Source organism: Rhinopithecus roxellana, chromosome 8 (genome assembly GCF_007565055.1).
Source record: "Rhinopithecus roxellana isolate Shanxi Qingling chromosome 8, ASM756505v1, whole genome shotgun sequence".
NCBI lineage: Eukaryota > Metazoa > Chordata > Mammalia > Primates > Cercopithecidae > Rhinopithecus > Rhinopithecus roxellana.
Window position 1 is genome coordinate 124,230,058 of NC_044556.1, and position 13,357 is coordinate 124,243,414.

At 35.8% G+C, this 13,357-nt stretch overlaps 1 protein-coding gene across 2 annotated transcripts in view; it reads left to right on the forward strand.

The window, feature by feature from the left end:
* RABGAP1L (RAB GTPase activating protein 1 like) overlaps nucleotides 1-13,357 on the forward strand; it is a 781,286-nt gene that overhangs the window by 62,571 nt on the left and 705,358 nt on the right. For both annotated transcript variants that reach the window (XM_010367378.2, XM_010367376.2), the window contains exons 2-3: nucleotides 6,278-6,448; nucleotides 8,142-8,334. In XM_010367378.2, the coding sequence (XP_010365680.1) occupies nucleotides 6,311-6,448; nucleotides 8,142-8,334 (331 nt within the window). In that variant the 5' untranslated portion in view covers nucleotides 6,278-6,310. The remainder of the gene's footprint in view (nucleotides 1-6,277; nucleotides 6,449-8,141; nucleotides 8,335-13,357) is intronic.

A 13,357-nucleotide genomic window follows, 5' to 3' on the forward strand; every position in this document is an offset into this window, starting at 1 on the left:
TTTGAAAAGTTAATCAAAATTGACAAACCCTTAGCCAGACTAAGAGAAAAAGAGAGATCCAAATAAATAAAATCAGAGATGAAAAAGGAGGCATTACAGTTGATATTGCAGAAATTCAAAGGATCATTAGTGGTTACTATGAGCAACTATATGCCAATAAATGGGAGAACCTAGAAGAAATGGCTAAATGCCTAGACACATACAATGTATTAAGATTGAACCATGAAGAAATCCAAAACCTCAACAGACCAATAAGTAATGAGATTGAAGCTGTAATGAAAAGTGACCTAGCAAAAAAAGCCTGGAACCTGACGACTTCACTGGTGAACTTTCCCAAATGTTTAGAGAACTAATCAAATATATTCAAACTATTCCAGCCGGGCATGGTGGCTCACACCTGTAATCCCAGCACTTTGGGAGGCTGAGGTGGGTGGATGACCTGAGGTCAGGAGTTCAAGACCAGCTTGGCCAACATGGTGAAACCCTGTTTCTACTAAAAATACAAAAATTAACCAGACATGGTGGTGCATGCCTGTAGTCCCAGCTGCTCTGTAGGCTGAGGCAGGATAATCACTTGAACCTGGGAGGTGGAGGTTGCAGTGAGCCGAGATTGTGCCACTGCACTCTAGCCTGAGCGACAGAGTGAGACTTATTCAAACTATTCTAAAAAATAGAGGAGAAGAGAATATTTTCAAAGTCATTCTAAGAGGCTAGTATTACCCTCATACCCAACAAAAGACACATCAAAAACAAACAAACAAACAACTGTAGGCTAATATCTTTGATGAATATTGTTGCAAAAATCCTCAAAAAAATGTTTCCAAACAAAACACAGTAACACAATAGAAAGATCAAATTGATCACAATCAGCGGGATTTATCCCAGGAATGCAAGTATGCTTCAACAGACATATATCAGTCGGTGTGATACATCGTATCAACAGAATGAAGGATGAAAACCATATGATGATTTCAGTTGATGATAAAAAAGCATTTGAAAACATTCAACATCCCTTCTTGATAAAAACCCTTAAAAACTGGGTAAAGAAGAAATATACTTCAACATAATAAAAGCCATATATGACAGACCCATCGCTAATATCATACTGAAGGAGGAAAAGCTGAAAACCTTTTCTCTGAGATTGATAACACAATAAGGATGCATACTTTCACTGCTTTTGTTTTCAGCATATATTGGAAGTCCTAGCTAGAGCAATCAGTCAAGAGAAAGCAATAAAGGGCATACAAATTGGAATGGAAAATGTCAGGTTATCCTTGTTTGCAGATGATATGGTCTTATATTTGTAAAAATCTAAAGACTCCACCGAAAAACTGTTAGAAATGATAAACAGATTTATTAAAGTTGCAGGATAAAAAATCAACATACAAAAATCAGTAGCATTTCTATATGCCAACAGTGAAAAATATGAAATCGAAACCAAGAAAGTAATCCCATTTACAGTAGCTACAAATAAGATAAAATACCTGGGAATAAACAGATATCAGAGAAGACACAAAATTGGAAAGATATTTCATGTTCATGGGTTGGAAGAACCAAAATTGTTAAAATGCCCATACTTACCCAAAGCAATCTACAGATTAAATGTAATCCATGTCAAAATACCAATGACATTCTTCACAGAAATAGAAAAAACTGTCCTGAAACTTATATGAAACTACAAAAGACCCAGAATAGCCAAAGCTAGCCTAAACAAAAAGAACAAAACTGCATCTATCACATTATTTGCTTTTAAATTATGCTACATAGCTATAATAACCAAAACAGCAAAAAACAGTACTAGCAAGAAACACATAGACCAGTGGAACAGAATTGGGAACCCAGAGATATATCTGTACATCTATGGTGAACTCAGTTTTGACTGAGCTGCTAAGAACATACACTGGGGAAAGCATAGTCTGTTCAATAAATGGTGCTGGGAAAAATGAATATCCATATACAGAAGGATGAAACCGGACCCCTGTATTTCATCATATACAAAAACGAAATTAAAATATATTGAAGACTCCAATATAAGACCTCAAACTATGAAGCTACTAAGAGAAATTATTGGGAAACTCTCCAGGACGTTAGACTGGGCAGAGATTTATTGAATGATACCCTAAAAGCATAGGCAAAAAAAGCAAAAATGGACAAATGGTATCACATCAAGTTAAAAAGGTATCTGCACAACAAAGAAAATACTCAACAAAGTGAAGAGACAACCTACAGAATGGGAGAAAATATTTTCAAACTACCCATCTGACAAGGGATTAATAACCAGAATATATAAGGAGCTCAAACAACTCTATAGAGAAAAAGTCTAATCTAATTAAAAATCTAATTTAGATTGGGAACAGTGGCTCATGCATGTACTCCTAGCACTTTGGGAGGCCAAGGTGGGTAGATCACCTGGGGTCAGGAGTTCGAGACCAGCCTGGCCAACATAGTGAAACCCTGTCTCTACTAATAATACAAAAATTAGCTGGTGTGGTGGCGCACACCTGTAATCCCAGCTACTCGGGAGGCTGAGGCAGGAGAATTGCTTGAACTGGGGAGGTGGAGGTTGCAGTGAGCTGACATTGCACCACTGTACTCCAACCTGGGTGACAAGAGCGAAACTCCATCTCCAAAAAAAAAAAAAAAATAATAATACTCAAATATAATTTAAAAATGGACAATAGCTTTGAATAGACATTTCTCAAAAGAAGATATACAAATGGCAGAAAGTCATATGAAAAGGTGCTTAGCAACATTGATCATCAGAGAAATGCAAATCAAAACTACAATGAGATACCATCTCATCCCAGGTAAATTGGTTTTTATTCAAAAGTCAGGTATTAACAAATGCTAGTGAGGATGTGGAGAAAAGGAAACCCTGGTACACTGTTGGTGGGAATATGAATTAGTACAGGCACTATGGAGAACAGTTTGGATATTCCTTAAAAAACTAAAAATTGAGCTGTCACATGATTCAGCAATCCCACTGCTAGGTATATACTCCAAAGAAGAGATATCTGCACTCCCTTGTTTATTGCAGCACTACTCACAGCAGCCAAGATTTGGAAGCAACATAAGTGTCCATGAACAGATAAAGAAAGAAAATGTTATGTACTATTCAGCCATAAGGAAGGAGATCCTGTCATTTTGCAGCAACATGGATGAAAGCAGATGTCATTGTTAAGTGAAATAAGCCAGGCACAGAAAGACAAAGTTCATACGTTCTCACTTATTTCTGATTGCCAAAAAGTGGAATAATTGAACTCATGTAGATAGAGAACAGAACAATGATTACCAGAAGATGAGAAGGGTAGTGGGAAGGTGGGATGGGTAAGGGACATGGGGATGGTTAACAGGTATGAAAAAATAATTTGAAAGAATGAATAAAACTAGTATTTGCTAGCACAACAGGGTGAATGTGGTCAAAATTAATTTAATTGGACATTTAAAAATAAGAGAATAATTGAATTGTTTCTAACACAAAGGATAAATGCTTGCGGTGATGGATACGCCATTTACCCTGATGTGATTATTATGCATTTCCTGCCTGTATAAAAGTATCTCATATAACATATTAGTATATACACATGTACCCACAAAAATTAAAAATAAAGGAGTAAAAGAAATCGATTTTAAAATAATTTTATACTGCATATAACCCATGTACAAGTAGCGCCATTACCTTATAACAGGATATTTCCGATTCCTCTCTCTCCCTCCCTTTTTGTTTTGTTTTGTTTTTTGCCATTTCTGTCATTTTTTAAATCCATGTGGTATAATCATCCAATACATTGTTAATCCTTCCTTTTATCACTAGATCCACATTTTTGACCTATATAATTTTCTTTGTGTTTGAAGAACCACTTTTAATCTTTCTTTCAAGTCAGATGTGCTGGCAGTGATTTTTCTTGGTTTTTGCTTGTGTTGGAACTTGCTGTGATTAAGGAATTATAATGAGAAAATGATGGGGCAAGGGTGTATTAGGCCTTGTAAGTTTTGGGAAGAAGTTTGAATTTTATTTAAATTTTAGTGAAAAAGTTTTGGTCTGAAGTTTTCATATAATCTAATTTATTTTCCAATAAATAAATAAATAAATAGGCAGGCGGCTTTGTGAACAATGACATAGATTGAGGGAAGAAGACTGGAAATAGAAGATGGGTTAGGAGGCTTTTATATTAGATAAGAGCATTGTTTGGACTAGAGTGGTAGTAGTGGTAGACAGAAAAATGGATACATGTGAGGCTTATTTTGGAAGTGGGTCTGACATGACTTGCTGATGTGAGGAGTAAAGAAGTGGAGGTGAAGATGATATCCAGGTTTCTTGTTCAAGTAACTTTGTAGAATATGGTGCTATTATTTACTGAAATGGTAAATCGGGACCGGAAACAATTTTGGAGGAGACATTAGGAATTCCATTTTGGTCATGTTTCATTTAAGATACTGGTAAGACTCCCACATGGAAATATCAAGTAGAGAGGTGGATTTCAGAGCAGGAATTTAGAGAAGACATTTGAGTTGGGGTAGAAATTTGAAAGACTGTTAGCCTGTAGATGGTATTTTCATGCATGACAATGAGAGACATTACTTAGAGTGTGTGAGAAGGGAAAAGGTCAGGATCTGAACTCAGGGAATTGCCAACATTTAGAAATCAGGTAGAGGAACAGCAACCTGAGAAGGACTTGAAGGATTGACCAAAGAAAGACATCTGGAATATGTGGTGTTTTGGCAGTTAAGGATTCATCGTGCAGTCTGAAAGAGTAAAGACATGGCTTGTAACACATTCCGCAGTTTTAGAAACGTAATATACAAAGTGAGAAAAAACCTTTAGAGGACAGGTGAATGTTGCTGGAAGGATTTTAAAAAGAAAGGGTGTTAACATGCATAACAGAGATAAATGATGCCTAGCTAATTACACTGGTCCAGAAGTATGGTTATTATTTTGATATTCTTGAAATTTTTGATTTTTTATAACATTGGAGCGTAATTACCTTTTAAAAGATACACATGTAACTTGGAGCTGGAATCAGTCTTTTTATTGCCAAGAGTAATGGTGTTAGTGTCACCAAATGGCCAAATGGAATATTGCAGCTATATTTATAGGCTATAATGAAAAAGGTAACCTAATTAGAAAGAAAAATAACATTTCTGGGAGGATTTTAGGCATGGATCAGTAGACCTACCATGGTTTACAAGGTCCTGTGTTCTTTAGCCCTAGCCGCTTGTTTTGCCCCCCTCTCACATTACTCATTTGGTCACTGAACAGATTGTGTAATAGTAGGGTTCTTTTTTGTCTTTCAGTTTTAAGCTCAGATATTTTCCTCTCAGAGAGCTTTTTCCTACCACCTTAGTTTGTCCCTATACTTCCCACAGCTACTGTTTGTCACATTAACATGTTTATTTTTTGCATAGCCTTTAGAGTGACTTGGAATCACCATTTGCTCAGTTTCTTGTTTTCTCACTAGTATGCAAGCCCCAGAAGTGCAGGCTACTTGTCTTCCTTATTCGCTTTGTTACCTCAGGGCTGACTTGTGTCTGTTACATAGTGTATGTCTTCAGTTGAACTTAGTTGTGTGAGTACATGAACTTCTGGATATGATAGTGAGTGTTCTTTCTATGCTGTAGAGATCTATCGAGAAAACAGAATTACACTGTCTTTGATTACTGAAACATTATTTGCTATGTGAATGCAATATAGAAGCTTTTTCTTTTTGGTGTTAATAAGTGATAATGTGTCAGAAAAGAGAAGCTATATGTCTTAGGATGTTGAATTCTGTATTAGTCAACTTTAGTTACTCAGAAAAAATATTTGCAGGTACAATATTTGGTCTTGAGGAGATAAGTTTTTTTTTTTTAAGCATTTAGATTTAATATAGCAGTGTCAGTGAATATGGTTTTGTGTCTGTGCGTGCATTTGTAGGTATTTCTAGTATCGTTTAATTATTTCCTCTATTAAAAAGAAAAGAAAACAGTATTTCTGAGAGAAATGAGAGAGTGTGTGTCAAGTAAACAGTGATAAATCTGGTTGAGATATGAACTGGTTGTGTAAATTTTTAGGTAACAATATGACTCTATTAGTCTGGAAACTTAGGATGAAGAGCAAGTACATTTCCATTAAGTGGATCAGTCCAAGAAGGTAGCTTTCCTAACTTTGAGATAATTATCTAGCCAGTAGGATTCGTCACATGAACCATTTTTAAAGCTTTATTAGTTCATGTTTTTAGTTAGTTCATGTTTATAATCAGTAGGTTTTTTTTTTTTTTAATCCCTTTCGTTTTTCCAGGTGGATGTGGGAAGAGAAGTTTGCAGAACTGAAATGGAGGTCAGAGCTTCATTACGGAAGGTTAGTGGATCATCTGATTCTGTGGCTACAATGAACAGTGAAGAATTTGTTTTGGTTCCTCAGTATGCAGATGATAATTCTACAAAACATGAAGAAAAACCTCAACTGAAGGTATTTTTTTCTTTTCTACATATGGTATAATTTTTAACTAAAAAAGTATATATATATTTGAAACTTATCTCAGGAGATGTGTGAAATCCGAAAGTTTTTCTCAAGTGCTGACTTTTAGAATAAAATCAACGTTTGATTTATCCAGACCCTAATTATTTGGTTTGTATATTTTAAAAAATTCTTGCTTTTGCTTATTTACCTTTTAATTTGGAATTTTAGGGGGAAGAATAAAAGAGGAAAAAGAAGAGAAAGGATTTTTTGCCGAATTAGACATAATGGTTAAAATTTACGTTACTTTATCTGGATGATTTTGTTTCTCTTTCTGCTGGGTTTCAGAAGTTAATGAAATGTTTTGCTTTCATTTGAGAGACTTTTTTTTTTATTATGATTTTTATGTTTTAAATCAGCTGGTTAGGTTCCATTGTGTGATTTAACAGTCGACTTGTCTGAATGTTTTTAAAGCGTATCTCATATTTTTAGCATTTGAGATTTTATTTAGATATGGTCCCTTTTCTTTTTCACTTTTGTGTTACACTTTCTAAGTCAAAGAAAAGGAAGCAAGCAAACTCAGTTATATAGGCTTGAAAATGGTATAACTATCCTCTAGAAACAGGAATAGGAAAAGTAGTTAAAAGTGCTGTGTATTATTTATGACTTTTATTTAGTGTTAACTATGGCATCAAAGGTGTATTAGTATATCAGTCTAATAAAATATATTCTGAAAATGAGATTACTAAATGTTTATGTTGAGAATATATTGTTTTATAATTTTGTTTAACTAATCAATGACTTTATTTTTAGGTACCTGTATTTTAGCATTGTGTTTGAGACATCATTTATTTGCTTAGGCTTTGTGTCTCACCTGCCTTTGAGAAAACTGTCAGTCAACTTAAGTGGAAGGAAATTAGCAGTATTCATCTTGGGGGCTAGCAAACAATTGGTAAAGAAATAGAAATATGGTTATGCTATGCTTACAAGAAATATAACCTTTTAAATGATATTCCTAATAGACCCTATTTAAATTTACCTATTTTTTCCTTTAGACATGTAAATGTAAGGTTATCTGATTTTTAGGATGTGTTCCTAAAAAAGAAAAAGAAAAAGAAGGGCCAGGCATAGTGGCTCATAGCCTGTACTCCCAGCACTTTGGGAGGCCAAGGTGGGCGGATTGCTTGAGGTAAGGAGTTCAAGACCAGCCTGGCCAATGTGGTGAAATCCCGTCTCTACAAAAAATACAAAAATTAGCTGAGTGTGGTCCTGCACACCTGTAGTCCCATCTACTTGAGACGCTGATGCATGGGAATCGCTGGAACCCAGGAGGCGAAGTTTGCAGTGAACTGAGATTGCACCACTGCATTCCAGCCTCGGTGACAGAGCGAGACTCTGTCTTTAAAAAGAAAGGGGGAAAAAAAAAAATATATCTCTGTAAATAGGATCTTATATAAAATGTAGTTGGAAACTGCCTTAAGTGTTTTATAAAGAATCCTTTTGTGAAACTAATAATCTTCCTCTAATTTAGTTTTATAATCCGGATTTTAATGTATTATATATGTGAAACAACTTCTTAGTGTTTTAGTAACCATATTTAAATATTTAGATTGTTTTAATTTCTTCTAGAAATGAAATATTTTCATAAAATTTAGCTTCAAAACTATAATAGAATTGAAATAGAATTATCTTGCTCTGTCTGTAGATAGTTTCTAATGGTGATGAACAATTGGAAAAAGCCATGGAAGAGATTTTGAGAGATTCCGAGAAAAGGCAAAGCGGTCTTCTTGTTGATTGTCAAAGTTCCAGTGAGATTTCAGACCATTCATTTGGAGATATTCCAGCCAGCCAAACAAATAAGCCATCTCTTCAGTTAATTTTGGGTCCGTCTAACACAGGTACTGTATTGAATTCTTAGAAACTATTGAAGAAATGGGATGAAGTAATGGTGAAAATTTTAAGATGAAAATCAGAAAAAATTATTAGCTTTTTTCAAGCTTTCAGTTCTTGTTGAGAGTTTCCACTTCGGTGGTCTTATGTTTCTGCCTATATCTCTGCCTATAAAAACCAGGTCTTAATGTTCTTTGGGAATAAAGACTATGTCTGGGTCCTCATTTTACACTCAGTACTTCATGCATGGTAGGTCATTAACAAGATACTTACTGAACAAGTGAGTAAACACTTGGGCATCACAGAATAGTGTAATGGAGATAGTCTTTCATATGATGTGCCTTCTTACTCAGTTTCACTAGACTTATTTAAAGTTATATTTAGTAAAACTCTAAGTAAAATATATCAATTCCAACAGTATATTAAATAATACATATATCTATGAATAATTAGGACTTGTACTTTGAATACTAGCTTATAAGTCAAGCTGCTTTTGGGTGCAAAAATAAATAAAACCAAAACCAGCTCCAACTTCAGCTGGCTTAAACACCACAGGTATAGTTTGATCTAGGCTCTGATGGTGTTTTTTGGTAAACTACTCAGCTGTGATCTCTATGTTACCTTTCTCCTTAGCTGGTTACAAAGTAGCTACCAGCAGGAACTGGTAGGTAAGGGAAACTAGTAGGTAAGGTGGCCTGTTTATGCCTGGTGGCAAACAGAAAGTCTTCATTCTTTTACTGATTTTTAAAATTTCTTTGGTGTCAGGGTCTCATTCTGTCATCCTAGCTGAAGTGCTGTGATGTCGTTCAGCCTCCTAAGTAGCTGGGATGGCAGGCATGTACCACCATGCCTAGCTAATTTTTTTATTTTTTTTGCAGTGGTGGGGTTTTGCCATGTTGACCAGGCTGTTCTTGAACTCCTGGCTTCAGGTGATCTGCCCACTTCAGCCTCCCAAAGTGTTGGGATTATCGGTGCAAGCCACTGCACCCATCCCTGGCCTATTTTACTGATTAGATAAAAGTTGTGAGTTTCACTCTGATTGGACCAGTGAAACCATTTTCTAGTGGCGAGGGAAATGACATGAATTGGTAGCCGTAGGCCTGGGTTACATTCAAACCTCTAAATAAGTCACTGTGACAGAGGGGATGGGATTATCCTAATTGGCTTAGGGAACTCGTGATTCATTTCTGAACCAAATGAACCTTGGTACAGAGTAAGTATAGGTGTAGCCAAACTGTTACACAATAGGGCTATGATGCATTTGTGTAGGGAATGTAATCACAATGCTTTTCATGGCAAGGATGATAAAGCATTAGAAAAATCTTTCACTGTGGTTTACCACATAAAGTGGTGAAGAGCGAAAAAGTATCAAAAGATAAAGAACAAGCAATGGATACAATTTAAAATCCATTTTATGTATATGCACATGTAAAGTTCTTGGAAAACTTAGAAGGAAACTTGCTTAACCAAATATCTATCAAAGTCTTATGTTTTATGCTGAAATTTAAAATCCATTACCATCAAGATATATTGAAACAGGAACAGTTAGGGCATGATTGTTATCACCATAGCTCTTTGACATTGTACTAAAGAATCTAGCCAATGCAAGATGACAGGAAAAAGAAATGAAGTGTCATTAGAAAAAAAGTGAAAAAATTCTCATGATTGGTAAAGTATTTAAGAAAGGGAATGGATCAGCTGTTAGATTTAAAGACTTTTTGCCAGGCATGGTGGCTCACGCCTGTAATCCCAGCACTTTGGGAGGGTAAGGTGGGCAGATCACTTGAGGTCAGGAGTTTGAGACCAGTCTGGTCAACATGGCAAAACCCCGTCTCTGTTCAAAATACAAAAATGGCTGGGCGGGGTGGCTCAGGCCTGTAATCCCAGCACTTTGGGAGGCCAAGGTGGGCAGATCATGAGATCAGGAGTTAAAGACCAGTCTGACCAATATAGTGAAACCCCGTCTCTACTAAAAATACAAAATTAGCCAGGTGTGGTGGCATGTGCCTGTAGTCCCAGCTACTCGGGAAGCTGAGGTGGAAGAATCTGTTGAACCTGGGAGGTGGAGGTTGCAGTGAGCGGAGACTGCACCATTGCACTCCAGCCTGGGTGACAGTGATACTCTGTCTAAAAAAAAAAAAAAAAAAAAAATTAGCAGGGCGTGGTGGTGAACGCCTGAAATCCCAGCTGCTCAGGAGGCTAAGACAGGAAAATCACTTGAACCCAACAAGTGGAGGTTGCAGTGAACTGAGATCATGCCATTGCACTCCAACCTGGGCAACGGAGTGAGACTCCATCTCAAAAAAAAAAAAGATTTAACGACTTTTAGGAAGGTTAGCAGCAACAGTAGAAAATAAAAATGCCATTCATAATACCAACAAAAATAACAGGGATCAAGGAAGAAACTAAAATTTATGTAAAATTTTAATAAAGAAAATTATAAAATATTATTGAAGGAAATGAACACCTGAATGAATGGGGAGAGATGCCATATTGATTGCTAGGAGTCAACCTTGAAAAGATGTAAGTTATCTCTAAATTAGCCTGTAACTTGGGTGGGAATTTCAAATTTTCAGTTATTTTTATAAACTAATTCTGAAATATATCTGGACAAGTAGAGGTACACAGGAAGAAAATTTTTAAAAAGAATGTTATGTATTAAGATAGACTACAGAGGTACAGTGATTAAACCAATGTGGTATTGGCTTGTTATAGAAGTAAATCACTAGAACAGGGTACCAGAAACAAACCTATGTATATAAAGGATTTCAGTACATGACAGAATCCGCTTCACATATCACTGGAGGAAATGGTAACTATGCAGTAAATGGTGTTGGGACAATTGCATCTTTGAGTGGAATAAAATAAAATTAATTTCCTTAGTTGTACATAAAAATTATTTTTAGTGAATCAAATATTTAAATGTGAAAAATAAGCCTGTAAGAAGGAAAAATGGAGTATATTTTTGTGATTGTCAGGGTAGGAAAAGCCAAATCAGAAAAGGAAAAGATAGATGCATATCATTATAGAAAAATTTAAGTTTGTACTGGGCGTGGTGGCTCACACCTGTAATACCAGCACTTTGGGAGGCCAAGGTGGGTGGATTACTTGAGGTCAGGAGTTCAAGACCAGCCTGGCCAACATGGTGAGACCCCCCCCATATCTACTAAAATACAAAAATTAGCCAGGCATGGTGGTGCCTGCATGCCTGTAATCACAGCTACTCGGGAGGCTGAGGCAGGAGAATCGTTTGAACCCAGGAGGCGGAGATTGCAGTGAGCTGAGATCACACCATTGCACTCCAGCCTGGGCAACAGAGTGAGACTCCATCTCAAAAAAAAAAATTTAAATCTAAGTGCAAAAGACCATTCAGGTTATCTGTTTCTTCTTGAGTGTACTTTGGTGTTTTCATCTTTCAAGGAATTGGTCAATTTCACCTAAGTATGGGAAAAGAGTTGTTTCTCTGTTACAGAGTAATATTTTCTTATTATCCTTTTAATGTCTGCAGGATGTGTGTTAATATCCTCTCGTTCCTGATATTGACATATGTATTACATTTACATACATTGAAAAACCTACCAGTCTAATATATTTTGCTTTCAACAGCCATACATATATTTCCTTGAGCACTTTAAAAATGCTTTTCCGATGTCTTCTCATCTCCATTGTTTCTGACAAGGAATCTGAAGTGATTTTAATCAGTGTTTTCCTATTTGTAATGTATTATTTTTCTTTGCTTTCAGTACTTTTATTTCATCATTTTCTTTTCAGCAGTTTGATTATCTGTGTGTGGTTTTCTTTGAGTTTATCTTTTTTTTTTGGATCACTGGGATTCTTGAATCTGTAACTTTATATCTTTAACCAAATTTGGGAAGTTTTCACCCATTATTTGTTGGTAATTGTTTTGTTTCTACACGAATCTCTTTCTCTTCTGGAACTCAGTAGACAAAAATGGTAGACATTTCCATACTGTTTTCACAATTCCTTAGGCTCTTTTCATTGTTCCCTGTGTTCAAGCTCACTGACTCTTTACTTTGTTAATCTCCATTTTGCTATTGAGATCTCATCTGATGAATTTTTAATTTTAGATATTGTATTTTTGTTTTTAAATTTACATTGGTTTTTTACAGTTTTTTTGTTTCTCTGTTGATAGTTTTAATATTTTTATTCATTATAGGTGTTTTCACATTTTATGGAGTATTACATCAATTTTAAAGTGTTTGATGATTTCAGCATCTGGGACATCTTGGGATTGGTCTGTGAATTATTTTTTCACTTGAGAATAGGTCACCCTTTTGTGTTTTTTTGTTTGTTGAGTAATTGGCTTGTTCCCCAGATTTTTTGAATATTATTTTGAGACTATTTCTTGTTAAAATCCTCTGAAGAATGTTGACTTTTTTTTTTTTTTTTTTTTAAAGCAGACATTCCACCTGGTTGTGTCCAGACTGCAAGATCTGTCTTGCTTTCTGGTTCCAAAGTATTTTCAGTTCTCAAAACCTTTGCTGTGCTTCTTCAGTCTGTTCGACATGCATACACAGTTAGTTCACACACAGAATTAGGTGTAAATTTCTTCAGTTCTCTCCTCTCTGAGATTTCCCCACATTCCTTGGGCCCATTTTCCTTCTACCCCTCTGTAGAAAGACAGGTTTCTTTCTTAGAGTTTTTGCTGCTTTGTGCTGTTGTGCAGAATCTCATGTCTGGAGCTAACTTTAGGACAAAGTGGTGAGAGAAACGAGAGGAAAAAATGATAAGAGATTTTCTTTTCCATTTTTGGGTTATAGGGGCCTCTTTGCTTCGGTATTTTAGCCTTTGAGACACTTTTCTTTTCCTCCAGGTTGTAGATGCTTACAGTACTACCGCCACTACCAGCATTTCAGGTAGTTCTGTGGTTGGGGCTAGTGGTAGAACTGGGAGAGAAAACAAAACAGAAACAAGTCATGATTTCTCAGATACTCTCTAGTTCGCAGGGACTTCTTTTTCGGTTATTTGGCTAGAAAGATTGGATTTCTTTGTTTTGTTGCTCACTGCTGT